At 41.7% G+C, this 26482-nt stretch overlaps 4 protein-coding genes and 1 long non-coding RNA gene across 10 annotated transcripts; 3 read left to right on the top strand and 2 right to left on the bottom strand.

The window, feature by feature from the left end:
• The first annotated feature begins 6970 nt into the window (after positions 1 to 6970).
• On the top strand, positions 6971 to 9922 carry LOC115680115 (zinc finger protein CONSTANS-LIKE 14-like). Of its 2 annotated transcripts, XR_008816838.1 has the most exons (5): positions 6971 to 7843; positions 8322 to 8525; positions 9351 to 9432; positions 9518 to 9616; positions 9723 to 9922. XR_008816838.1 is itself a non-coding variant. In XM_056312607.1 (4 exons), the coding sequence occupies exons 1-4, from the start codon at positions 7067 to 7069 to the stop codon at positions 9826 to 9828; spliced, it is 1353 nt and encodes a 450-aa protein (XP_056168582.1). In that variant the 5' UTR covers positions 6971 to 7066; the 3' UTR covers positions 9829 to 9922. The 2 variants fall into 2 exon arrangements, 1 of the variants encoding a protein (XP_056168582.1); XM_056312607.1 differs by having other exon boundaries at positions 9351 to 9616.
• A 147-nt stretch (positions 9923 to 10069) lies between these two features.
• On the top strand, positions 10070 to 12603 carry LOC115680219 (leucine-rich repeat protein 1-like). Its single transcript, XM_056312613.1, has 7 exons — positions 10070 to 10904; positions 11146 to 11278; positions 11521 to 11592; positions 11709 to 11852; positions 11959 to 12039; positions 12157 to 12209; positions 12379 to 12603. Exons 1-7 carry the CDS (start codon positions 10832 to 10834, stop codon positions 12426 to 12428), a joined length of 606 nt encoding a protein of 201 aa, XP_056168588.1. The 5' UTR covers positions 10070 to 10831; the 3' UTR covers positions 12429 to 12603.
• A 4729-nt stretch (positions 12604 to 17332) lies between these two features.
• Positions 17333 to 20258, top strand: LOC115680218 (leucine-rich repeat protein 1-like). The gene is made up of 8 exons (XM_030603984.2): positions 17333 to 17360; positions 17522 to 17647; positions 17751 to 17883; positions 18190 to 18261; positions 18730 to 18873; positions 19550 to 19621; positions 19706 to 19777; positions 19887 to 20258. The coding sequence occupies exons 2-8, from the start codon at positions 17569 to 17571 to the stop codon at positions 19963 to 19965; spliced, it is 651 nt and encodes a 216-aa protein (XP_030459844.1). The 5' UTR covers positions 17333 to 17360; positions 17522 to 17568; the 3' UTR covers positions 19966 to 20258.
• On the bottom strand, positions 20113 to 20599 carry LOC130138440 (uncharacterized). Its single transcript, XR_008816839.1, has 2 exons — positions 20542 to 20599; positions 20113 to 20508 (listed from the first exon to the last, which is right to left on the bottom strand). It is a non-coding gene; the product is annotated as an uncharacterized LOC130138440 (long non-coding RNA).
• Positions 20600 to 20786: 187 nt separating this feature from the next.
• Positions 20787 to 26261, bottom strand: LOC115680217 (pyruvate dehydrogenase E1 component subunit beta-1, mitochondrial). Of its 5 annotated transcripts, none has more exons than XM_030603982.2 (14): positions 25782 to 26261; positions 25523 to 25600; positions 24859 to 24939; positions 24749 to 24775; positions 24567 to 24629; positions 24340 to 24426; positions 23083 to 23208; positions 22806 to 22939; positions 22653 to 22725; positions 22454 to 22519; positions 21579 to 21617; positions 21382 to 21506; positions 21175 to 21289; positions 20787 to 20942 (listed from the first exon to the last, which is right to left on the bottom strand). In XM_030603982.2, exons 1-14 carry the CDS (start codon positions 25830 to 25832, stop codon positions 20874 to 20876), a joined length of 1134 nt encoding a protein of 377 aa, XP_030459842.1. In that variant the 5' UTR covers positions 25833 to 26261; the 3' UTR covers positions 20787 to 20873. The 5 variants fall into 5 exon arrangements, with proteins under 5 accessions (XP_030459842.1, XP_056168583.1, XP_056168586.1 ...); XM_056312608.1 differs by having other exon boundaries at positions 24567 to 24608; XM_056312611.1 differs by lacking the exon at positions 25782 to 26261 and adding an exon at positions 25707 to 25725.
• Positions 26262 to 26482: the final 221 nt, after the last annotated feature.

Raw genomic sequence — 26482 nt, 5'->3', positions numbered from 1 at the left:
GTGAATGTAGAAGTGTAAACGGTTCGGTCCGGTTCAGGTTTTTGAAAATCCAAATTGAACTAACCGTTAGGATATACACTTGAACCGAACCGAATTTTGAGCCAAACTATCAATCAAATATATATCTACCAAATATAGGGCTATCAGTTTTGGAAGATTTCAAATCTTATATTTAGAAGTTAGAAAGTTTTCTATTTTATGTATTTCTTTTCTTGCTAGTAAATCTTCTAGAATATACTTTTGGGTATATAAATACCCAACTAAGCTTGATGGAAATATACAACGATTTCTGTCTCAACACAAACCGAAAACCTCATTTCAGATCGGATCGATTCTGTTCGGATTTTGATTCAAATAAGAAAACTGGATATTAGAGTTTCTCATGGCGATTTTGAGAGGGATGAGAAAAAGTATTCGGTTTTTGTTGAGAATTTCAGTTCGGTTTGGTTAACCGAACCGAAACGAAATAACCCGAATCGGAAGAAAATAACGGTTATTTTTTTCATTATCCGAACCGAAACCCAAACCGGAACCGAACCGAACCGAACCGAAAATGCACGAAATTCTCGGTTCGGTTCGGTTCGGTTCCGGTTCCGGTTTGCTTTTTGACACAGGTAGGACTTCTCTTACTAACTTTCTGTTGCATTCATGAATTTGCCAACTTTAGTCTGCAAAGGGTCTCAACGATCCAAAAGCAGAGAAGTGCTTCAATGCGATGAGGCAATTTGCCACAAGCATCTTCGGTTAATGACCGCATCCATAAGTTAGGGATTGTATTAAGACCTTGAACGATAAGCCATTTGCATTCAAGTTGAGAGCTTTGCAAACGACAATGGATTTCTTCAAGTCGCGATCCTCACACAAACTTCTTGATTCTTTTGTGGGGAGGTCCCACGCAAAATGACAAAAATTAAACGTTAAAGAGCCAATCTAATTTATCAAAAAACCATGTTTATGGGTATTTTTTTTTATAGTAAATTCCAGAAAAAGTAATGACAACTTATTCATTTAAGATTAGGTTATGCGATATAATTATTCTTAATTTTAAGAGTAACCCAATCCCGAGGAATAATCGTTACCATCATCTAAGGTTGGGCCAAATCCATCTCGTGAGAAAGAGACGAGAGAGATGGAGATTGGACCCATCCATATACCGGAAAGGCAGCCCATCTAGCAGTTTCATGGGCAAGATCTAAAGAGAAATGCTTCCCAAGAATTCCGTAAAGAAAAGGTAAAATGACACAAATAGTTACTGAACTTTTTCTTTGTTCAATATAGTTCTTGAAATTTGGCTCAATGTACAATATGGTTCCTGAACTTTTAATTTATTCAGTGTTGTCCTTGAACTTTTGGTACATGTTCAATTTAGTCCCTGAATTATATGAAAATTTTTTATGTCGAACTTGATCTCTAAATAATAGAATGACAATATTGAACATTTTCATATATTTTGGAGACTACATTGAGCATATACAAAAAATTCAAGGACCACATTGAACAAATTAAAGTTTAGGGATCTCTAAATAGATTAGGCTAAAGTTCAGAAACCACGTTGAACAAATTAAAAGTTAATGGACCACATTGCACATTGGACTAAAGTTTAGAAATTATTTGTGTCATTATCCCTAAAGAAAAAGGAGAAATGCTCGGTTTGCCTTTCAAAATACTAACTATCTATCGGCCAATCAAATGGTGATTTAGAGTATTGAAGGGGCCGAGTATGTTTGATCAGCGATTGTCATGGACTCGATATATATAACCTATAGATCATACGAATTGTTTTCGTTATTCTCTAATTAGTCTCGTGATTTGCAATCAACTCATTAAGTATGTCAACGTGCACACGTCGTTTAAGTCGCCTTAAGAATCCGCAACATGGAGCTAGATGTTCACCTCCCTCTATCGTAATTAGGTCCGTCGACTTTTTGATATTGTCATACCTTAAGCTTTCCTTTTGGACTAACATCGTAACTAGTTTGTTGCAAACATGCGACGAGCTTGCCTGAGAATGAAGAGGATTAGACCCCACTTTGCGAGTGCTTTTAGGAAGTGACCTAAAAACCGACCACTCAGACCATCTTAGACTTTGTTAGTTTTAAGAATTACAGAAGTAATTAAGGGTATTTCGCACTTTACCATTTTAAATAATCAAATATCTTATCGAGAGAGTACTGCAAAGTCATCCTTTTGGACGTGGGCTATGGAGAAATACCTAGCCAATTTTTAAGTGAGAGCCGTAGAGAAAGGCCTGGATGTTTGTTCATGATTGATATAAATATGTGGATGTTTATTTTTAGGATAAAAAGTCCATTTGAAGTAGGCATAACCTAGTTCATGAAATTCTGACCAAAAAAAAAAAACCTAGTTCATGAAATACCTTACTTACTTAATTTATGGATTTAGTAAGACGTTAGCCAGAGCCCTGATCCTGATGGGCGATTACCTATAGATTTTGAATTTGTTCGTATGAAAAAGCAACAAAAAAAAGGCCAAATTATGCCCACGTGACATATTCCTTATGAACTTCTTTTGTAATATTAAAAACCTCAAATTACGCTCACCATGACAAATCTACTCTAAACTTTTTCCAGTGACATAAAAAAATAAAAACTTGTATATATGTGACACATTTACCCTCCATCAAGATTCCATTAAATGATTTTTCAGCAAAAATAATATCATTTTTATTTCACTTAAGCCGTGTGAGTGCCATATCAATACCGTTTCCTTTTTAGCATCCATGAAGACAGATTTTTAACGCTTCTCATTGACAAAACTTTGACGGAGGGTAAATGTGTCACATAAGTATAAGTTTGGGATTTTTTGTGTCACAAAAAAAAGTTTATTGTAAATGTGTCATAGTAGACATAGTTTAGGGTTTTTGATAGCTTTTTCCCTTGACTAATAAATAATTTTTGCTAATCGCGGCAATGCGGGTGGCATTATGGGTACCCAAGGACCAACCCGCACATTGTTGGTTCCCATTTTTTGAGATTGAGGATTGACCCTGTTGAGCCTGATACTGAGGACCGGACCAACCCTATGGGTCTGGTCCGATTCTAAAGTCAACCCAGGATCAATCGATTATTTTTTTGTTTCATTTTTTTGTATTCCTTGAAAAGACAAACATACTATTTCAAATTACATATCCATCAATAACGCGACATTAAGCAGCCAAACTATAAAAACCAGTAAATATCAAACATTAATATAAGATAAGGTAACAACATAAAATTCACACTTCAAAATACATAATATAAATCATGAATTATACAACTTCATATCTTGTTCATTCTTAAATATTCACTTAAACTTCCTAACACCTAAAAACAAAATAAACAACACGCATAATTAATACTTAACAAAGTATATTTGTCCAGTTGAGCTGTAGTTGTCAGTCGAGCGAGGTGAGTGGCAAGGCGAGTGAGACAAGCAAAGAGAGGCGAGCGGCGAGGCGAGCGAACATAGGTGAGCCAGGCGAGGTGGGCAGGCGAGGTGGAGACGAGCGAAGAGGGTTTCTATTTTTTTTTTTGTCGAACTAGGGCTAGGTTACTTTATACTTTTTATTTACATGGCAAACTGAACTGCATAAGAAAGAAGAGAACAGAGGAGGAGACGCTAGGATTTAAAATAGACAAAAGCATATAATATATAATATATAATATACAGAGTTGGTTCGGGTTTGACCAATCCTAAACTCCCAGGACCGAGAACAAACCCGCACAGTACAGAATCCAAGGATCATAGTAGGGCTGTCAAAAAAGCCCGGCCCGACCCGGACCAGCTTGGACCGACCCGGCCCAGCCCGGAAATTTAGGGTTTCTTCGAGGCGGGCCTCCTCTAGGTTGGGAATAGCTCTAAATTTTGAATATTATCCCTATTTCGGGCCGGGTCGGTCCGGACCGGACTTTTTTGACAGACGGCCCGTGACTTAGAAAACCCTAGCGCAGCACATTCTCCTCCTCCTCTTCTTCTTCGCTTCGCATCTTCTTCTTCCTCACCAGACCATCGCCGCCTCTCTCTCTCTCTCTCTCTCTCTCTCTCTCTCTCTCTCTCTCTCTCTCACCATGGTGGAGTAGGCCGAGTCGGTGGAGGACCGGTGTGGCTTTATGGCCAGGGCGTCAGTGGGAGCTGCTGCTCATCGAACTGGCGTGGCTCAAATTCAAGGTCTCGACGCTGCTGAGTTCACCATCCGAGTCGCGACGATGCTCGATCATCCTTTTAAGGAAAGGGAAAGCTCCTGACGCGCTCTCGCGGGACTCCGATTCTCTCTCTCTACTACCAGAAGAAGAAGAAGAGGCCCGCAATTCGAAAGCCGGTGGAAGATGGTCAGATTAGCCGACGAACTCGGCATGGCAACACTCATCGGTTACGCCGGAACTTCGGGCGCCATCGTCTTTGGCGTTTCCACGTTTCTTTGCGCTGCGCGTCGCGTCCTTCACTTCGCCTCGCTTCGGCGCCGAGGGCGGCGAACTCGGCGGAACTCTAAGTAGCGTTTCGCGGGGCGGTGAAGCTACGCTCACGGAGGAAGCATTCACGGTCGATTCGGCTTAAAAATTGGATCTTTATCAGAATTCACCGGGACTTGAGTACTGTTCCGCTTTTCCGGAGGTCAATGAGAAGCCGTGGCATTCGATTTAGTCCGGACATTATCCGAAGAGGAAGGAGGAAGGGACGACGACGCAGCACTGTCGTTGCTGTTGGGTCCAGACATTATCCGAGTTCCTCCTGCTCCTCCCCCCACCTGCAAACCCAAAAACCCGGCCCGACCCGATCCGGACAGACCCGGATTTTCGCTTCGGGTTCTATGCGTTTTCGGTCGAGCCAAGTCAGAGAAAAGCATGCACTCCCTGTGATTCGGATTGGGTCAGGTATCATAGAAATCTGACCCGACCCGACCCATTGACACCCCTAGATCATAGGACCAAAGACCAACCCAAACCCCCTGGGAACCAGACTAGGACTGGCTGGGTTAAGTCGGTCCAGGGTCAGTCTCGTGACCTTGGACCGATGCTCACCCCTAGGTGGCATTCTAATACAATTGAAAGGGCAATCGGAAGAGAACGCTATGGACAACGGCGTAATTTACCAAGATTATCGCGAATCCCCTCTCTCGAAAGGTGACTTTGTTTTGGAGCAAATTTCACGATAAATGAAAACGATTTCCTTTAGGAAAATATTTTTCTCTATTTAGGTTAGAGAACTTATTTTCTTAACCTTAAGCATGTCTATTCTCTTTGACCGTAAGTGATTACCCGTTGACCTATCATTTTCAGCAAATTAAATACTCACGAATTTTTTTTTCTCAAACAAACACACTAATAATTACACGAAAGAGGTGGAGGACACGTGGTGGCGATTTATAAATTCCTCTAGTGGTCCCCTCACTCTCTTATGGCTTATCTACCCAAAATTTTGATTATTTTTATTTTACATTTACTTTTTTCACTAATATTATCGCTAATGTTTGTTTTGTTTTGTTTTTTTTTTATTATTTTCCTCAAGATTTATTTCTCTTTGCAAAAAGTTGGCCCTTGGGCCAGGGACGGGCATCCAATATTATTGGAGGAAAGGAAGATGCCGAGACTGGTCAGGTCAGCCACTTCGCAACAAACGCCAGCTCAGCCAAAAGTTCCTTTAGGAGATATTTCTCCCGAGGGGGGCTCCACTTTTAGCAATATTTAATTTCTCTCCGCACCTCAATCACCCTTTCCATGACGTGGATGTCAATTCGTATTGACCTTATGCTAACGGGACGATGACATGAATGATCTCTACATCACGGTTCAATATCTAATGTGATCTTTAAACTTTTAATTTGTTCGATATGATCATTAAACTTTAGCTCAATATGTAATGTTATCCATGAACTTTCTTTTCCTTTTGGTCAATGTTTAAACTGGTTCCTAGACTATATGGAAATATCCAATATTATTCTTCAATTAATTTAAGTTCAGGAACAAAATTAAACATTTTCATATAGTCAAAAGACTAGTTTGAACACGTACAAAACGTCTAGGGACCACATTGAACAAATTAAAAGTTCAGGGACAATATTGCACATTAGTCCGAAGTTTAAGGATCACGTCGAATAAATTTAAAGTTTAGGGATCACATTTGATATTTTAGTCAAAGTTCAAAGACCATTTATGTCATTTTCCCTCCGCTAATTCTAGTATGTCTATCATCTACCATTTGACAAATTCTTTTACAACCGTAGGGGGAATCCGTGTTGTCCTTACTTGCATCGATTGCAGCAGGCAAACCCATCACAGAGCGCCTATGCAGGATCCCTTCTTTTGACATCGGGTAAGCTCGAACTGAGTAGATATAGAAGGATTCGAACTCGGCACCCGAAGATGGATCGAAGCAACACCGATAAAGACGCGTCGATTGGCGGGGCAAGATAAAGAGCTCGGGATTCATCCATCTGCCTTCCTGATCTTAAGGTGAGATCCTAACCCACTCAGGTGACTTATGATATACAATGGTTAATTTGCTTCATTCATGTAAAACAAAAGACGGAGGAGAAAAGAGGATAAAACCAATTTCCATAAATCGGTGGAAAGTAACAATAAATTTTTTTTATCTAGATTTTTACTTTTGGGAACTCTAGAATTCATTGCCTCTCTTCCAAAAAGATAACATAATACCCCGATTTCTATATTTCGAGAAAGAAAAAGTCTAAAATTCTATTACTTTTGCGGTTTGATATCTAGCTATATCTTTTTTTCCTTTCGACACATAAATCGTTAAATGACTTTTTAATCAGAAAAAAAAAACCACCTTTCTCATCAAAAAAAAAAAAGAGATTAAAATGGTAAGTGACATATTCTTCACTCCGCCTGCATTTTTTGCTTGGGCAATATTTACAGAAGAAAAAATGGAGGTGAATTTATAAAATCATGAACACCAAAAAAAAGAAGAAAAATCGAAAGTCCACCAGTCCACCAGTCCACCATCACCACCTTCTTCTCCACACTCCGAATCCCAAGTCCTCCTTCCTCCTCCTCCTCCTCCTCCGTCCCCGGAATCAACGACGCATGATCTTCGCCGTCGTCGAGTCATGAGCCGCCCCAGATCAAGAACCTCCGGCGACGGTGCCGCCGCCGCCGCCGCCCCCTGCGACTTCTGCGCCGGCCGCGCCGCCGTCCTCTACTGCGGGGCCGACTCCGCCAGGCTCTGCCTCCCCTGCGACCGCCTCGTCCACTCCGCTAACCTCCTCTCCCGCAAGCACCTCCGCTCCCGGATCTGCGACGCCTGCTCCTCCGAGCCCGCCGCCGCCCTCCGCCCCGCCGGCAACCTCGCCCTCTGCCACGGCTGCGACCTCGACGCCCGCGGCGGCGGCGGCTCCTCCTCCGCCTCAGCCTCCGCCTCGGCCTCCCACGCCCGCGGCGCCGCCGCCGCCGAGGGATTCTCGGGCTGCCCGTCCTCGATCGAGCTCGCCTCGCTGTGGGGCCTGGCCTCGGAGACGTGGTTCGGCGTTCAAGAAATGACGGTGCTGGACGACAAGGCGTCGGGGTCGTCCGAGGAGATTGGGAAGAGCCGCAGCCCGCAATGCGGAAGGCGCAATCAGGCCGTGCGCAAGCAGCTGGTGGAGCTGTTCGAGAGGGATTGTTCGGTGGGCGGTGGCGGCGGAGGGGAGGATCTGGGGCCGGCGACGCCGAGCGCGGCGGAGAAATGCGAGGTCGCGGACGGCAGCGATGGTGGGTGCGAGCGGTTGTTGGAGGGTCAGGGCGCGTCGTTCGAGTCGTTGCTGATGTTGACGTCTCGGAGGGATTGGGAAGAGAGTCTCGAGAGGGACATGATCTGGGACTGCAATCCTAGCAATCAAACCACTCAGGTCTTCTTTTGTGTTTCTGATCGGCGGTTCTTGTTCATGCCTGGCTTGTTTGCTTCAGCTTTGCTCGCCTTTTCTTTCTGTTGAATTTGCATCTTCACTGATATATTTCTCATCGAATGATGCCAATTGCCAACACAAGCTTCCATGATGTTCAGTTCAGTGTGGTTCTGATGAATTATGAAGTCACTGGTTTAGTTTTACATGCCCATTGTTTATAGCTAAACCATCGGTTGGTCCTCTGAAGAATTGGTTTCTCTTGAGACATGGGTGTCCAGGTTACTCGGCAAGATTCATCCTTGTAATGTGAAATAGTAGGATTCCTCGTTCCTTTTGGTCGGTCAATGTGATAATAGTTAGGGAATGCCTGTTCTTACATGCTCCCCCCATTAGAGCGATTTTTATTCCCAGTTATTTCCTTTCTTGATTGGACTGCTATACTTTACATTCTTTGATGCTGATTAGGCTGTGAATACGGCAGATATGGGATTTTAACTTGGGACGGCTGAGGGGTCACGAAGAACCTGGCCCAGTGGAAGTTGAATTCGGTACAAACAGCGAAGGCTTCATGATCAAGAGTTATGATGAACTTATGAGAGAAGTGCCTTTGTTAACGTCGAAAGCCTCAGACGAACTGTACCACATGAATTGCTCTTTGGTGCACGAAGACATTGCATCATTGAATGTAAGCTTTTCCTATGTTCATGACCTGATTTTGCTTGCTAGAGTCAATTCTACGCCTTCATTATGGTCAGTCAGAATCAAGTTTGGCTGTATATTCTTAACGAGAAACAATCATAAGTAGCAGTTTTTTGTAGCCTTGGTCAATTCAAGTATGTAGTTGCTGCTGTCTGGACTTGAGGCGACATTTCTTATCTCAATTGTAGCCTGCTTTTTATCATGCCCTGTCCTGTCCTTAAGTTAGAAATGGACAGAAAAACATTGTACCAAAACCTTGCTGGAGTTTCTAATTGTACAACTGAAAGAAATTCTTAGCGACTTCATAATTTCCAAGGAACAAAATAACTTTCTTGTGTTGATAAAGCAAGATTGGGATAAGCGGGCAACCACTTGTTTAGCCTGCTACTATACAAGATCTTTATTAGAAAAGGAAACAGATTAGTGATTGGTTTTAGTGGGAGATCCTCACTGATCTTTGAGAATAGTTGTGAAAGTATTTGTCCATCGCTTTCAGAGATCATGAGCTTCTTTTGACAATTAAACCTGATGGAAAAACCTACTCTTCCCCTCTGGCTCTTAACCATGATGATCACCTAGAATTTTGCAATTCAGCCATAATTATGCTTACTCTTCAGTTCTTCCATTGCTGGCAGGTGAAGAATTTGCTTGCTCTAAAATTAATGCGAAGAGAATACACAATTTGTTCAGCCTAGTTCTCGCTTAATGACTTTAGAATACTGTCACACTGAGAATCTTTTTTAGTGGACTGAACTGAAGAGAATTGATCAGCATGGATGTTAATCCCGGTTATTATTTGGCCAAATTACAGAATATTCTGAATAACCCAATTGCAAGGCATGGTTCGGCAATAATTGAGAGTGATATCCATTTAGTACCCAAACCCACATCAGGTACAACTCTTGCTAAATATGAAGCCTCGGTTTGCTCAAAAGAATACGAGGTTGGAGAACCAAATTTGCTCGTGAATCATGACAGCGCAACAACAGTGGTTACATCGAAAGCCGACATGAAGTTGCTGGCTCAGCACCGAGGCGATGCCATGCTCCGCTACAAGGAGAAGAGAAAAACTCGAAGGTAACATTCTGTAATTGCTTCTCTTATTCCCTGTTTCTTTGGCATGCTACATCTAGACTCACATGCAATATGTAGCACCTATTAAACTAAATCTTATTATGGACAGATTTGAAAAGCACATACGGTATGAGTCGAGGAAGACCAGAGCTGATACTAGGAAGCGAGTGAAAGGCCGCTTTGTGAAGACTCGTGAGGAAGCTCCTGATTGTTGAACTCGCACCTGAATGAGGTGGTGCTTTTCCGTTTGTCAAAATATATGTAATCCTACTTTAATTTACACTATATAATTCGAGCGGTATTTTATCATTTGACACGAGATGAATTTCTGATTGAGCAATTTTGAGCCTACCTAACAGAGTTCACTTTTTTGGCTTCTGAATATTTTCAAGGGGTCGCTGACACGAAATTCTTAAATGCGGAGATCAATTCAGTGTATAGCGTACCTGTATGGCGTACACTACTCGACGAGTAGGTTGTTCATTGCAAATAAATCGTGATGTGGGTTGTTGCTCTTTCACAGTTTGGTCATTGCTGTTTGGTATGCGAGACGCTTGGGCAACAAGTTAATGTTGATGTTCTATCCCTTATTGCAGCAGACAAGGACCAGAACTCACATGAGACAATGCGTTTGTCCTTAGTAAGAGATTTCAGATAATCAATTCTTAAAGGAGTAGACTTTTGAAGTAAAAGTTAAATGCACATGTTCATGACTCTGATCGTTATTTGACCATTGGAGTTTGACAATAGAGCATTCAAAGATGGCGCTTCTGGAATGTGTCCCAAATTATCATTTGAATAATCAACTTTTTGCGCTTGGCCATGTGCAATTCTAGAACCATGTAGATTGATATCCATTCATTCATGCATTCATTGGTGGTGCTATGCCTTGTAGTCAAAGGACTGAAGAGCGAGCAATGACATGGGGCGACATGAAAGTGTTATCTGACCATTCAAAGTTACTTTCAGTCAGCCGATCCAATCTGCAGAAGCTTTTCCATTCAACTACTGATTAAATAATCGGAAGAGGACGGAGATAGTCAATAATGTAACGTAATAGTCGGGATCTGTAGTGATGAAAATTCATAGTTTTGAATCCTTCCCTAGCTATGGTAGCTTCAAGTGGCAACAAAATTTAGCAAGTATAAACGGGGGACGTATCTTCTCATGTAAAATGCACAAGGAGGAGTTTGTGGTTTTCTTGTATACTTGGGCGTGATGGGTTCTAAGATGGTAGTTATGGCTCTTGTTGCCGCAATTGCTATCCAATTTGCGAATTGTAACATGGAAGGTACGTTCTCCATTCCTCACTTTCTTACTGTCTAATTTTGCTTAGGATTGACATCCTATTCATCTTCAGATTCTTTCTAACTCAATCGCGATGTTGTTCCCCATCGACACCGGTGGTGTCGTGGTCCGTTCAATATCTTCTCAAATTACCATTTTTAAGTCGAATATGGACTTGATCTATATATGAGCATTGTGACTAAATTTTGAAGTTTTTTTGTGCCGAAAAAAAAAAAAAACAATAGGAGATGTGTTGTATGAATGGAAGACAAAGCTGATGGACCCTTCTAAGGTGCTAGGAAGCTGGGATCCGACTCTGGTGAACCCCTGCACCTGGTATCATGTAACCTGCAACAGCGACAACTCCGTCGTCCGAGTGTAAGCTTTTGGTTTTGCTTCTACATTCACTCCTACAAAGCTCCTAAACGTTGGTGTTTGTTTAGCGTTTTAAGGATCATTCTAGTTTATCGCCAACATAAGATCTATCAAAATGTTGCGAACCCTGCATAGATTTGGGCTCGTGCGATATAGATTCACGGGGACTAAACAATTCTCTTAAGGGCATTTGCCGGAGTATTGTTTGACTTGCTAAACGATGTGATCTGTGTTATTGGTTGAAGGGACCTCGGAAATGCAGGACTCTCCGGACCTTTGATCCCGCAGTTGGGTCTCCTGGCTAATATGCAGTACTTGTAAGCAAACTCTCTCAGCTAAACATTTGGTCAGCATAAGAAGAAATCAAATGGAAAACATACGTCTATTTTCGTATCATCTGCTCATATCAATATATGATCCACAAATCTGGCAGCATGGTGTTCGGAAATGAGATCACCGCGACCATTCCAAAGGAGATGGGGAACTGGAAGAAGCTGGTGAGCTTGGGGCTTCACCAGAACAAACTCTCCGGCCCAATCCCTGCATCTCTGGGCCAACTGGAGTCCTTGAGGTTCATGTACGTACCCCACACCAAACAGTAATCTATCTTCCCATTTCTAAACATTCAGATTCGAAAGTCCAAAGGCATGAGGGAATTTGTCTCCTATGCTGTGGTTTTTCAGGACACTGAACAGTAACAAGCTGACCGGGACCATACCCAAGGAGGTGCTTGAACTTGTTCTCTGGGGCGATTTGCAGACCCTGTGAGTTCTTTCATGCTTGGACACATAACAAAAGAACCCAAAAAAATGGATAATAATAGTGATAAAGAGAGAAAGAAAAAGCGAAATGAATGATCTTTTCTTGGGTGATTTCATCAGGAATGTATCTGACAACCATTTCCAAGGGAGAGTCCACCCTGCTGATCCCACAGGTACACATGAATATGTGTTACATGATCTCGTTTAATTAGGGTTTTTATTTTTGCTGCTCCGTTCTTTAATTGTTCATGCCAGTTCTTGTCCCAGTTACAAGTACCAATTCATCACATGCTTAATAGATGTTAACTGTGACAAATGCTATTTCTTTTTTGTCTCTTGAAGGATATGCGGTTACAACCATAATGCAGGATCCTAAGATCGGAAGCAAGTAGATGAATTTACGATGGAACCGTCGTGTCATAGTACAATAAAGTTTGGATTGGCATTTCCAATATTTATTCCAATAAATTTACGATCATACGATGTGATCGATAATCATCCGAGTCGCCCGCTTATACCGAAGAAAGTCGGAACATATCAATAATTACATTTCCGATTTTTTCTCTATCTTCCATTTTCCGCTACCTTATCGAGTTTTAAGGAGTTTTCAACCCCTATGGCTGTATTATGTGATGGATGTTGGGTTATATGTATGGGCCGCCTATGTGGGGTTAACCCAGCCCATATTCAAATGGCGGTTACTTAAGAATTCAAAATAAAAGATAAAATATTATCTAATAAAAAATGAAAAGAGATAGCGGTTATCAATAACATAACAAAAGGGAAGATTACGTTTGTTCCTTCTACGACTCTTCTCTCAAGCGATGAAAAACCGTGACTCCCAAGGAAGATCTCTCTAAAGATTGTTGCAAAGAGGGCACTTAATCTGTGGACATCAAGGTACGTTCACAAATGTAATGTACCAATTTTTTGATCAGTAATAGAACATCATTCTTGGGCATGTATTCGATGATAAAATGTCATTTCTTGGGCATGTGTTGCATGTAGAATACATTTCTCCTGTTTAGAATTCAAAATTCGTCTTCTGAAAGTGAATTCATCGGTATGCTTGGCTCAATTAATATTTTTTAAAATGATTGGGATGGAAACTATTCATGTGGACCGGGACCAACTCACGGAAGACAGATTTGACATGGAAATTGGAGGGAAAGGCATTAGAAAGGTGTTTGCCTTGTTGGTGATAAAGTTGGTCAGCACCTTCATTGTTCAAACCGAAGGAAAAAAGAAAGGGGCCTTTTTCCCTCCCTCAGTTTTGACCATTTCCTCGTCGCTTTTCGAATTTGGACACATCCAAGCGACTATAAAGATCATAATGGTCGCTAGCTAACCAAACCCTTGCGACTCGGACCACCTTTTTCAGGTTGTTGGGTGTGTGTCATGATTAGCCACGCTTCCTTTTTCATGCTTTGGGGACGGCTATCTTAACTTTTTCATGCTCTTATTGCTAACATTCAATGAAAAATCAACTTATTCAAATAGGCAGGATAATGCTCAATAGGGTTCTTCCGGAACTTTAAAGGTCAACATCAGCTTCGATTTTGCTTGGTTGTCCCGTGATAACGCATGTTTGGAGTCTTATGCAGAGCTTTTCATCGCCCAAAAATGAGAAGTGTAAATGATCAACTCGGGTTTTATTTCGTCGTTCCGGCCTTATCTTATTAGTTCGTGTTAGCTCCAGAGACCTACTTTACTTTGGAAACGATCATGAATCCCCATTTCCTTTCAAATTTAAAGGCTCCATAGAGTTATTACACTCTCTTTAATTTCATCATGTTAGTTATGCTTTATGCAGATGCGAGATGACTTTTCATAGTTTGGTTTGAACCCACTTTTATCTGTCCTCAACTCCGATCGAACCCAAAAGAGGTTCGAAAGATCAAAGAAGAAAAAGCTGAGATTCTACCATCAGTGCTATGCATGGCTTAGTCAAGTCACTTCTTTTGAGAAGGGAAAAAGGGGGAGGAAAAAATCATGACCGGGTTGAAATTACAAACGATCTTTGTTTGTCCCACACGACAATCCATTGTCGGGTTAACAAAGATGAACACAAGTATGAGGTTGGCCTCAAGATGGCCCGTGGGGAGAGGATCGACCCAAATGGAACCAAAGCAAAAATAACATCAAAAGACGAGTCTCCTCACATGGCAAGAATGAGTGTTTTGCTTCTTTTTGTGGACCTGCCTAACCTTGGATTAGTCAAAGCACTCCTGACTATTAGGTTTAGTAGCGTATGCTCATGTGTTCGGATGATGAAGAGAGGGAGACGCTCGATTGAGTTGGCCGAGTAGCCTTGTATTGTTACCATCACCGCATTTGCAGCTCAGCCAGAATCAATATTTAAAGTTACCATAGTCAGTCAGTAGGTTTGACTCATGACAGCTCGCTAATCACTCAATTCGTTCGAACCTCACCCACCTCAGTTCGAACGATGGCCAAGATCGTACCCTTGTCCCCCTTGCTGTTTCACTCTCGTTTCCCCTTTTGACTCTTTCTTTTTCTCTGGAGAGGAGACCATAAGTGTCAAGTGACAAAAATATTACTGATAGGCATACTAAAAATATCAACCGACGATGGGGTTTTAGTTTTAAATGTTTGCTAGGGTTTAGGGTTTTAGGTTTTAGGTGCTCGATTGATAGCTTTTCATATGTAAGTTGTGAAGAGGGTGGCGAAGTGCATTTGAAATGACTAACCTTTGGTGAACGTAGATATAGATTCGTCTGAAATGTAACCAAATCCTATTCCATCTAGAGATAACTTTAAGTGAGAATCAATAGACCTGATCAATGAGCAGGCGGTCCATTAAGTCCACCTACGCCCAAAGGGCAAAATGAACAAATCTAGCACAAATCCTTCTTGGACCTAGCTAGCCTAGCCCCGACTGTCTATGTATATATCTAGAGCGAGCGAAAGAGAGAGATATATCAATTTAGCTCCTCCTCATTAATGATCCCTATAAATATGAAAAAAATCTCAAAAGAAGTTATTACTTGGGCGAAATACGTCTCATAAATATATAAACTTGGCTCCTCCTCATTAGTGATCCCTATAAATATCTAAATCTATTTTACAAAAGAAATATTTACTTAGACAAAATAAATTAACTCCTACTAATTAATAAGGTATACAATTATCCAAATGTTTATTCAATAAAAGGATTATGAATTTATCCCATTAATCAATTTGTTGACTACGTAGTAGGAAAAAGAAAACAGCCGGCTAATGAAAAAGAAACTGAAGGTATCAATTATAGAGATCGTAGAGGTCATATAGTGAAGATGCATCCTCTATGAATCCTTTTTATTTTTATAGCAGCTGGTGGAGTTGACTACTTGCACTCCAATTCATTGGTCAGCACTGCAAAAGAATGGATGCCAAGCACCATGCATGTACATCTGAGATTCGGTTGAACTCCAATTTCTCTTTTTTTCTTCTTTCTTTTTGGGTTCGAATTACAAATGTCATCCAACTAAATCACGAAGACATCAATGCATTTTCCTCGGCAAAACAGCGCCACAGGTTACGAGAATCTAAAGCATTTCTATTTGCAAAAACGAGAAGGAAAAGTTTCAGCACAGGGGAAAAGATAGTGGGAACAAAGTGGGAACAAGATTCACATTCTCAAGAACATCATCTGGACAAAGATCATCGGCCGAGGTAAACGCAGGGAAAACGCCCACCCGACGCAGCACTGATCTCGAAGTCAAACGATTCTTCTCGTGCCAATGCCTCTTTTCAAATTAGTGCGCACTTCCAAAGTGGGCATGAAGAATTACGTTTGTTGTTGCTGTTGTTGCTGGAGACTGGAGTCAGATTCGATTCGAAGCAGGAGTCAAACACCCAACAGCAGTGGAGCACCCAGGAGGGGAGCGTTTCTTCCCCGTGTCTTTTTGGTCTTCTTTCACCTGCAACCTTTTCAAGAATGTGCATTCAAGAACACCCTCTGTTGTCGTAATGTATTTCCTACGCAGACGAAGGTCCTCTTCTTAGTGGGACCGTTCTTTTATGTTGCCTAACTTTCTCGATGCTTACTTTACACAAGGAGGTCCTCTTCTCTTTGGATACATTTTGATCTCTTTATCTTTCTTTCATCGATATAAGTAATTGTTACTTAACACGATGCATAAAAAAGTAATCCTCGCTCAAGGCCTGTATTTGAATCACCATGCTTGCACATTCTCTTGGGATTACCTCGGGAGCACAGATCGTGTCCCAAGTAATGATCCGGTATGCATGGAACAGGAGGATTATCCTAGTAGGGTGCTCAAAGAATCTAAAACACCATATTCATATATGAAAGAAGAAATCTAGATTTGAATGACTGCATTTAGAACTTTCAAGCTATGTGCTTCCGATTTGAGACCAATTGATTCGAGTTGCCACATTTAAAATATTCGAATTCAACTTGACTTAAATATTCGACACTCCTACTTGCCCTAAGCTTGATCGAGATTTACTTTGCAAATCCGACCTCAACTCGAATAAGCTCTCGAGCTTGATTCAACTCGAGTCATAAAGTTAAGCTCAAACTAGACTTGATTTCAAGCTCGAATTATAAAAAATAAAATATGACTAAAACAAACTAGCGTCTACTTATTCATATTTATGTTTGTACATGTATAATTAGTCAGATTACATGAAATAAAATTATTCAGGTTTGCAAGTCACTCGATTCAAATATTTTCAAACTCGAACTCAATTGGACTAAACACTTTTGAACTATTAAAAATCAACTCGAGTTTGAAAAGAATCCGAGTCAAATTCGAGTGGCTCATGACTAATTTGACTCATTGCACCCTTACTTTGAAAGTCGTGACTTCACATGAACAAAACAAAACAAAACAAAACTACAATAGTCCTTTGTTCTAATTACGTTGTACTCATCTATCCTCGAGGGCATACGTGAACATTCAAATCTTGGGATGCATGAAATTAAGTCAAATATGACTAGGGAGACCACTCCCACCTCTTTCTTTTCACCAGTTAAAAACCTTGTCTATTCCATGCTTCCATGTTTTCCAGTTCCAGATCTAACGCCCCCTGGGTTATGAAATAACAAGAATGTTTTCATGCTACTTAGACATCCTCTTGTGGAAAATTGCGACATCTAACAAATTTCTCAATTAAAGAAATGTCTCTGTTCAGGACAAGTGTCCTTGTGATCTCGAAAGAATAGAAATCATCAAAATTTTCTTTTCATTTTGGCACTGCTGAGACTGTGAATGTGAAGGGTCGTGCTCAGCTATATAATAGTCTTTTGGGGTTTTGGTTCTTCCCCCATTTCTGCCTCCTCCTACTTCAAAGTGGTGAGCACTGAGCAGTGCCCTTTTTATGGGCTCTATGATAATTCCCCCCTCAACCCAACAGAGAGATTCTTGATTCCTTTTGGCTTCCCAGCTTTCTCATTTTAAAACACTTCATCTCTGCTCTCTGTCTCTCTCTCTTTCTCATCTTTATATAACTGCAGGTTCCATCGTCTTCCTAAGCTCCAAGGTTCGAAGTTTGCACCCTCCGATGGCGATCTGTCTCCTGTTTCATCTCGCTCTCCTGATCCTCTCCTCCTCTTCGGCCCCCGCCAGCGCGAACTCAGAAGGTACGGCTTTCCGCTTAACTACTTAGAAGAAGGGGGGAAGAAAGATGTGTCGTCGTGTTCATGGTGTATCAATGGCTTCCTGTGATTGAAATGACCTGAGCAGGGGAGGCTCTGTATGCGTTGAGGAGGGCCGTGAAGGACCCGGACGGCGTTCTTGAGAGCTGGGACCCAACTCTCGTCGACCCTTGCACTTGGTTTCACGTCACCTGCGACGGCGACAACCGCGTCACCCGACTGTAACTCTCTCTCTCTCTCTCTCTCTCTCTCGAAGAATAAGAACATTTTTGCCTCTACACAATCTCCTTCATGCATGTCTCCTCTGTTTTACCAAAGTGCATGCGGAATATTTAGCAGCAGTGACATATATCGATCTGGGCTTGATGCAAAAAAGAGAACTCGCCGAGCTGTGTACATGTTTTGTCTCCGCTACTTTCGCTGAAGGGTTGATTGCAAATCAAGAATAAGTCGATAATGGTGGAGAGTTGTTGAGCAAAAGAAAGAAAACGGGTGTTAAATTGATGGCTTTAATCAAACTCGTGCAGAGACCTCGGGAATGCAAAGCTGTCGGGGAGCCTGGTTCCGGAACTGGGAAAGCTCGAGCGTCTCCAGTATCTGTAAGTGAAACTCCTCACAATCCATTGCCTTAGTCATATGAGATTTACAAGGTTGTCATTTTGTCAAACAAAATAGCACGGCAAAGCTAGTCTCTTCGTAACTCAAACTACCTAAGTTTGTACAAGTTTTTATTATGCGGATCTAACTGAGATACGATTTGGGGATGCAAGATGAGGTAAGTGTTTGGTATCTTGAACATCTTTCTGATACAAGTTCAAAGGGGAGGCAAAAGGGCTAGGGGGAAGGGCAGAAGTGGGGTTTGCAACTGTTTTTTGGAGGACAATTAATAGAACGATGGCTGTTGCTGATGTGAATTAACTTTGCCCCCATCGAACACTCAAAAACCAGTCAAGTGTCATTATGGTCCTGGACCATGATAGATAGATGTCGGTCCTTGGGTTCTTTGCAATAAATTCATAGGTTGGGGAAATTGAATGTGTTTGGTGGGGATGCACTATGCAATGCAGGGAGCTGTACATGAACTACCTGGAGGGCCCAATTCCAAAGGAGCTTGGAGGGCTGAAGAGCCTTGTGAGCTTGGATCTCTATCACAACAACCTCACCGGCTCCATTCCTGCCTCTCTCTCCAAGCTCTCTAATCTCAAATTCCTGTGAGCTCTCTCTCTCTCTCTCTCTCTCTCTCTCTCTCTCTCACACACACACACACACACACACACACACACACACACACACACACACAACTATTAGGAAGGCCCATTGCTTAAAACTATTAAAGAGAGCGTTTAGATATACTTTTAACTTTTGCTATACCGAACCCAAAGAACTTTCACAATATACAAACAGCGACACAGAGATTTCATGTAAATTTTTCATAATTTGTTGAAATATACGTAATATTTTGAATTTTTGGTGTTCCAAAGGCACAAACAGTTGTGTAGGAGAACATCTAAGCGAATTCTCATACTGATAAGATGACACCATGCATAAACAGTTCATCCAATTTGGAAAAACTGAAAAAGGGATGTAAATGTCTTAAACAAACTCATCCAAATCACTTAGAGATAAACATAATAATCTCTGTGGATGTTCTTGACATGTTTGATGAACTGACTTGAAAATCTATCACCATGCCCTTAAAGCACTCGTTAGCGCGACTCTTCTTCAATTTGTGTATGAACAACTTAGCTCTTCGATCTCTGGGAATGAATCCAAGGGGACATACATTACCCTTGTCATTTATGAGTGGCACAGCCATTCTCATGGAAAACGTGAACAGAAGCAAATAATTTGAGGGGGTGTCGGCTCACGCAATGTTGTCTTACGCAGGCGACTGAACAGGAACAGACTGAGTGGAAGAATCCCAAGAGAGCTTACCAAACTTGGCAACTTAAAGATCCTGTAAGCCCGAATCACTTTAATTCTCTCACCCTTTTTGCTTCATTTCGCTCTCTTCTCTTAACTCACACTCCCAAACCTGCACAGAGACGTGTCCAGCAACGACTTGTGCGGTACAATTCCTACCTCCGGCTCCTTCTCCAAGTTCTCCGAACAAAGGTTACTCAGAATTTGTTTTCATTGCAATCTTTTTCTGTTCTATCTCTTTTTTGGTTTCAGATTAGATTTAACTCTGGTTTTGAAGGTGTTTGGCTTTCTTTATATGCAGTTACGTGAACAATCCAAGATTGGAAGGACCAGAGCTGATGGGATTCGTGAGATACGACACCAGCGGGAGCTGCGACTGACCGCCTAGTAAAGAAAACGCTCGAATCGAGCTTTAACATACATAAAAAAAAGCTAGGAGGATCCTCTTCTCCTGTTTGAGTTTGGGATATGTATAGAAGTAAGAAATTGCTAAGTAAAGGAGTCGCGGAGGCGGTGTTTTTCTGTTGGAACTCGGATGTCTTATGGATACAACGAAATTAGGAAGGAGGTTCAGAAATTGCAAACGCAATTTCGTTAACATCGTGTTTCTTTTTTCCGGACCTATATTACAAACTCCGCTCCTCGACTGATCAATCAATGAGATTTGTGCAAAGGTTTGTAATGGAAAGTATGTAATCCATTGGATGTCACAGAATCAACGTGCGGATCTACGCTAATCTCACAAAACCAACAGTGCAGGCAGAAGTGGCAACTGACCTCTCTAGTGAAGGAAGCGGATTTCGAAATACTTGTCTGCCTCGAACTAGCCGGCTCGAATCGCCCTCGTTGTCGGGGAGCCTCCCAGCTCTAAGCAATTTAACTTAAGTATTCAGTTTGATGCATATGAAAGATGACTATACAATCTTTACCAAAAAAAAAAAAGATGACTATACAACAGTTCTAATTTTCTCCTGCCCAATGATAGCATAGTAAAGTTTACACTTTCCAAACTTGAGTTACTAGGATTATAGGAATTATTGCTCTTTAAGTGGATCTCAATAGGTTACAACGATTCTCCACAAGTGCCATACTTCAGCCGTTCGCAACCCAAGATGCGAAGAATTACGTGTGACATCTCCACCTCTAGTAAGAAACGCAACAGGCGGCGAAGGAAACTAGGCAAGTCATTTACTTCGATATGAACAAAGAACTCCCGACTCTTGAAGAAGTCCAATTACAGGGGCAAACCAAAGTTTGATCGAAAACTCTGTATGCAGAGTTTCCTAGCCTAAGCAGTTGCGGCCATCGGTACAGATCTGTGGCACACTCTCTTTGCAGCCCGCACAATGTCCTCAATCTGTACAAAACTTGAGAATCGGATCAAAGGGCACAAGGCAAAAAACCAAGGCTAAGTTAAGTTGCCATGAAGGAAAATCCGATCAATTAAGGAATATAATTAGATGCAACATTATGCGGTAGTCGAGAATGTTTGACATGATATGTACATTGCCACCATCTTAAAAGCTTTCAAATGGACGAAAATCTGCCGCAAACCTGCTAAGTAAAAATACATCGAAACAAAAAGTAACCTGAGGAAGAGCCATTCTTTCCAGGTTTGCTGCGTAAGGCATGGGAACATCGGCCCCAGTAATCCTCTCGATCGGAGCATCAAGATAACCAAAGCTGTCCTCAATAATCGACATGCTGCTCAGAGTAAGAGGCAAAAAGTATAAATATCCATACCATGTTTCTTGTGTCGCAAAATAAATCATGCATCACAGAGTAACAGTTTAAACCCGATCTCAGCGCCAACACCATGCTGGGGGAACCCTTCCTCAACCGTCACCAGTCTGCTGGTTTTCCTGACTGAAGCATTAATCGTAGGTCTATCCAGTGGTCGAATTGAGAGCAGATTTATGACCTGCTTCAGAATGATTAGGGATCGCTTGTACTGGACAACTAACATGCGCACTAATTCTCAATTTTAGTTTACCTCCGCACTGATTCCTTCCTTTGCAAGGATTTCAGCTGCCTGAAAATTAAACCCCAGGTCATTTCTAACTAGTTCTCTCTCAAACCTCTGAACTCAAAATGAAGGAAGACAAAAAGAAACAAAGAAAGGAATATGCCCAGCTGATTGAAGAAAGAAACATGAGAAGATTACTGCAAATGCCGCTCGCATGCAAGTATAAATGCAGCTATCCCAGAGACCCCAGGCCAAACCTGGGCAACCTTCCGAAAATTTTCAGCTCCGCCACATGTTGAGGTGATAGAATAATAATTTTCTTACAACCATGGTCACTTAACATTGATGAAATCCTCCTAAAACTCATTGCATTGCCTCACACCAAGGAACACTACAGTTTCTTCACCTTAAACTCCTTTTTTCTACCAAAAGCAAAAAATTCTTTCAGATCAGTTTTTTTCTTCACACTGGTTCTTTTTGGACTCTTACCTATGTTGGATATTCGTATCAGTTATTTTTCATCTGAGCACTTTTACCCGACTAAATGATGCAACCTTTCCAAGAACTATAGAAAATTCTGTACGCAAGAATTACAGAAAAGTACAACACCACTTCAAGGAAACAGATGCTCATCCAGTTGCAAAAGATTTGAAAACCAACTATGAGGGGGAAATGTTAGTCCCTCATCTTGGCTATGTGAAAGCTGAAATTGTAAGTCACATTCCCAATGCATACCACCAGCTGGTGAATTCCACTGAAGAACTGTAAGATTCAGCCAAGTCTTTGCAACGCATGATAATCACCCAATAAAAGTGCAAAAGCCAGCCACACTCAATAAATGAGTACAGAGAATCTGGACTTAAAGCACACTGACATCTTCAAGCAATAGTAGCAGCACGCACCTCGAGAGAAAGGCCAACCATTTTCGAAAAAGCGGTAATTGTGACATCCTTTCCTTCTCTCTCAATCTGTAACCATTAGAAGGAGAGACAGAGTGTGTGTTCAACAGAATTCTACTGAAGTAAGAACAACAGTCACTCAGAGAGAAAAAGGTAAGAACAGAAATTCAATTAAGTCTCATAAAATTAGAGGATATTAAACCTTGGCCTTCCCTATTGGAAGACAAAAACTGGAATCAAGAGCTTCTGCTGAAACAGGAAAACGCTCCCCATAGCTGAATAAAAAAAAACCACATAGAGGTCTGTAAAAACATGATGAGGGGAAAAGACAATCAGCTAACACTGAGTCACCCACATCAGCTCATTTTCAAGGAAGACAACAGGATCAGGATCCCTTATTGCTGCTTTTAGCAGTCCTCGAGCATCTTCCGATGAGTAGGGTGCCAACACTTTTAAACCCGGGCACGAGCCATACCATGCTGCATAACACTGCACAGATTCCAAAAAAAAAGTGTGGTGATTGTAGAGTGGAGATGATCCAGAGACTACATGTTGATTTAAAAGCGGTGAGTTTAGCAACAGTAGACAAGCTAAGGCATGCAAATATGCATAAGGAAGATTGGTCTATGTACTTGAGAGTGTTGGGCACCAACTCCTGCTGCAGCTCCATTAGGTCCTCTGAAAACTATAGGGACCGATATGTTGCCCGCCGACATGTAGTTCATCTTTGCAGCAGAATTTATAATGTGGTCAATTGCCTGCAGAACAAGTGATGATCGAGGTCACTATAACAAGTCATATAAATGGTGTAAGTAAAGAGAACGATGAGTCAGAACCAGGAATATTTCCAAAACCAGAACCATGAATCACAAACGAAATGGCACACTGCATTCCCGAATGGAGGTCCGTGTACCTTTGTTATGAAGTTATTGAACAATTTAAAAGCTCAATATACCTCTCGAGTCTTCAAAACCATGCACCATAAGATAAACTAGACTGGTAAACAATCAAGAAATCTATGCTGATTCCTTTCCCATCGAATATTCATCTAGTGAACATAGAATGCTTCCAGACTATCTTCTCATGATCAAACAAGAGAATGTAACATTCTCATGTCAGCCTTTAAGATGATAAGATCAACTGATTTATACTTTGTTTAGCATCTTTTTCTTGATTGGTTGGAAGGAATTAAAAGGAAGTGAAAGAAAAAAAAAAGAAATGAGGAAAATGATCCCATTGTTTAGATAAAGAAAAAGAAGGGAATTGGGGAGAAATGGAGAAAATTACTAATCTTTATTATGACAAAAGTTCCTCTTCAAAATAGAAGAGAAATGGACGGTAATGATGGACAACTCTTTCATATTTTTTGCCATTTAAGAACATTCTAAGTAAAAGGTGGCAAACAATTGCGATGCATGTGATATTTTGGTCTATCAATAAACTCCATTTCCCATCACATAATTTCCCTTCAATGCATATCTGAAAAGGAAGGGAAATCACAATTTCCATTTTCTTTTCCTTCTACTTCCTTCCTGCTCCCGTCACATCTTTATATCCATAACAAATTCTGCAGTTACTGGCATATTCATCAATTTCCAGCAGGAAAACAGGCAAATATTACACGGATCTCTGAAGATGAGTTAAAACAGATCCACACTCAGGATGACATTCACAAAGAGAAATCTAGTGATCTAAGCTGAATGTCATCAACCTGCCAAGATAGTAAAATACAATAAAGAGTAGACCGATAATTAAGATTCGCAACTGAGGACGTTATAACATGAATGAAGTGATCAATTAACCGATCGCATTTACCTTTCAGCATTCAATGCACATGGTTCTATGAAGAATGCTCTTATTCTACAAGTCTATAGATTCAAGATTATAACCTGCATAGCGAAATTGAATGTCATAAACTCCACGACAGGCCTGAGACCATAGTAAGCAGCGCCGACTCCAATTCCAGTGAAACCAGCCTGACAAACACATGGAACAGTCAGGTCATGATTCCATTAAGCATTACTATTTAAAATGATGTTCAACACTAGCCTTGTTACCTCTATAAGGCAATAACTAAAATACACATGCGAATCAGCATATCTTAAGAATGAATTACCTCTGTGATTGGAGTATCAACCACCCTCTCAGGTCCAAACTTCTGCAATAAACCTTTGGATATCTACATAACAAAATATTATAAGCTGAATGATGGAAATGGAATTTTACATAGAGATGTAAGTATTCTTGACATTAAGAATGCAGAAACGGTTTGTTCTTTCTTTGATTAGCAATCCAAACCTTGTAGGCTCCCTGGTATTCTCCGACCTAGACTCAAAAGAAACCCACGACAGGGTCAGTAGAAAGCAAATAATATTGCTACATGTAGAATAAATGTCTTGCCGTCTCACCTCCTCACCCATTAAAAAGACTCTAGGATCTGCAGACATTTCCTCATCAAGCGCCGTATTCAGAGCCTCTCTCACAGTCATCTGCGCAGATGATAACGCACTTATCAATGAAGTAAAGACCCTTTCTGAAGGACACAATGAATTTGTACAGGAGAGAAATCAAACACATGCCTAAATCAATATCTATATCAATGAGCAAACACTCTCACTTTCGGACATTCCAATATTACCCTGATTACTTCGTAAGCTCATTTCATTGAGTTAACCACCTGTTTCCACTCATTCGATGGGATGATTAAGAGATTATCTATGGGTATATATCTGATAACTACGCACTACCACTATATCCACTTCATTAAATAATCACTCCATTCCTCTCAAAATGTATTCCTTTTTTTCCCATACATAACCTCCCACCATCATGCACTAGCGTGCAGTCTTGAGCAACAAGCGAACATGCTGCAGCTGCAGAACAGGGAGCCTAAAAAGCACTAGCGTGCAGTCTTAAATCCTAAAAAGCAATCGAAGAGAAGCAGAAGCACGCCCAGTTACATAGCATTATACGATCAGTCATTTGTTTTGGCTAAGCAATTAGGCAAAGATTATCGACAAGAGACTCAATTCAAAATCAGGGAAGACGCGACAAAGTAAAGTTGCGCAGTACCTCTTTCGCCGCGGTAGCGTAACCCCGTAACCGCGCTGTCGCTGCGGCGCAACTCCTCCGCAGCCTCTCTCTTAACAACTGCAACAGAATGATCGAATTTGAAATCAGCTACTGACTACTAACCTAACGAACCATATCTTCCGCACTAAGTAAAACCAGTAAAAGCTTCCAACCATCAACAAACCAGAGGAAATCTAATCTACTCTCGAAAGCTTGAAGAAACAACCGAAGCAGACGTTCGCCACGCGAAGAATTTTACCACGGCATCCGAGCATCCGGCAGCGGCTTCTCGTCTCAGAATCGACAACATCTCGCGTCGAACACGAACTCGCTCTCAGCCGCCAGATGACTACGATGATCAATGGAAACGAGGCATCAACAACGCCGCCACGCGCCGATCAGAGAAGGGAAGACTCTACCGCGCGGCTAGAAAAAACTCGGGGACGTCGAAAGCCGTCGTCACAGCCGACCCGTTTGAGTAGAAACCGAGCTCTTTGCGAATGGCGTCTTCGTGGAGGCTGGAGACCGCAAACTGCAGGGGAAAGAAACAGAGAGAAGACCAGCTGTTTCAGCTCGGGTTTCTTCGGAGAGACGAAGCTGACAAGACGAAGAAGAGAGAGAGCGTTCGAGAAGGGGAAGGAAGCTCCTTGAAGTCGAAGGTGGAGCCCCATGAGAGAGCCGTGGCGATCAGGTGGAGGTCTCGACGTGGAGGATGATGAGAGCAGACACCCTACAGCTCTCTCTCCCGGGGAAGATACGTGCGAGCTCTTCAAAAAGCGGAAACGGCAACGGTCGCCGTCGGCCGGCGACGCCTTACTGGGCCCGGTAAATGGGCCGGAAAGGCCCGGCTCGTTTTCTTGTTGGGCCTGTCACGGCCCGAGTTCCAGGCCCGGGCCGCGTTCTTGCCCGGGCCATCTTCCCGCAATTTTTTGGGCCTATCCCAGGCCCAAAAACCTTTCT

The sequence above is a fragment of the Syzygium oleosum genome, unplaced genomic scaffold, assembly GCF_021117445.2.
Source record: "Syzygium oleosum isolate NSW1041296 unplaced genomic scaffold, Sole_v2.1 Sole_v2.06, whole genome shotgun sequence".
NCBI lineage: Eukaryota > Viridiplantae > Streptophyta > Magnoliopsida > Myrtales > Myrtaceae > Syzygium > Syzygium oleosum.
The sequence above is the reverse complement of the archived record's forward strand: the minus strand, read 5'-3'. Positions and strand labels throughout refer to the sequence as shown.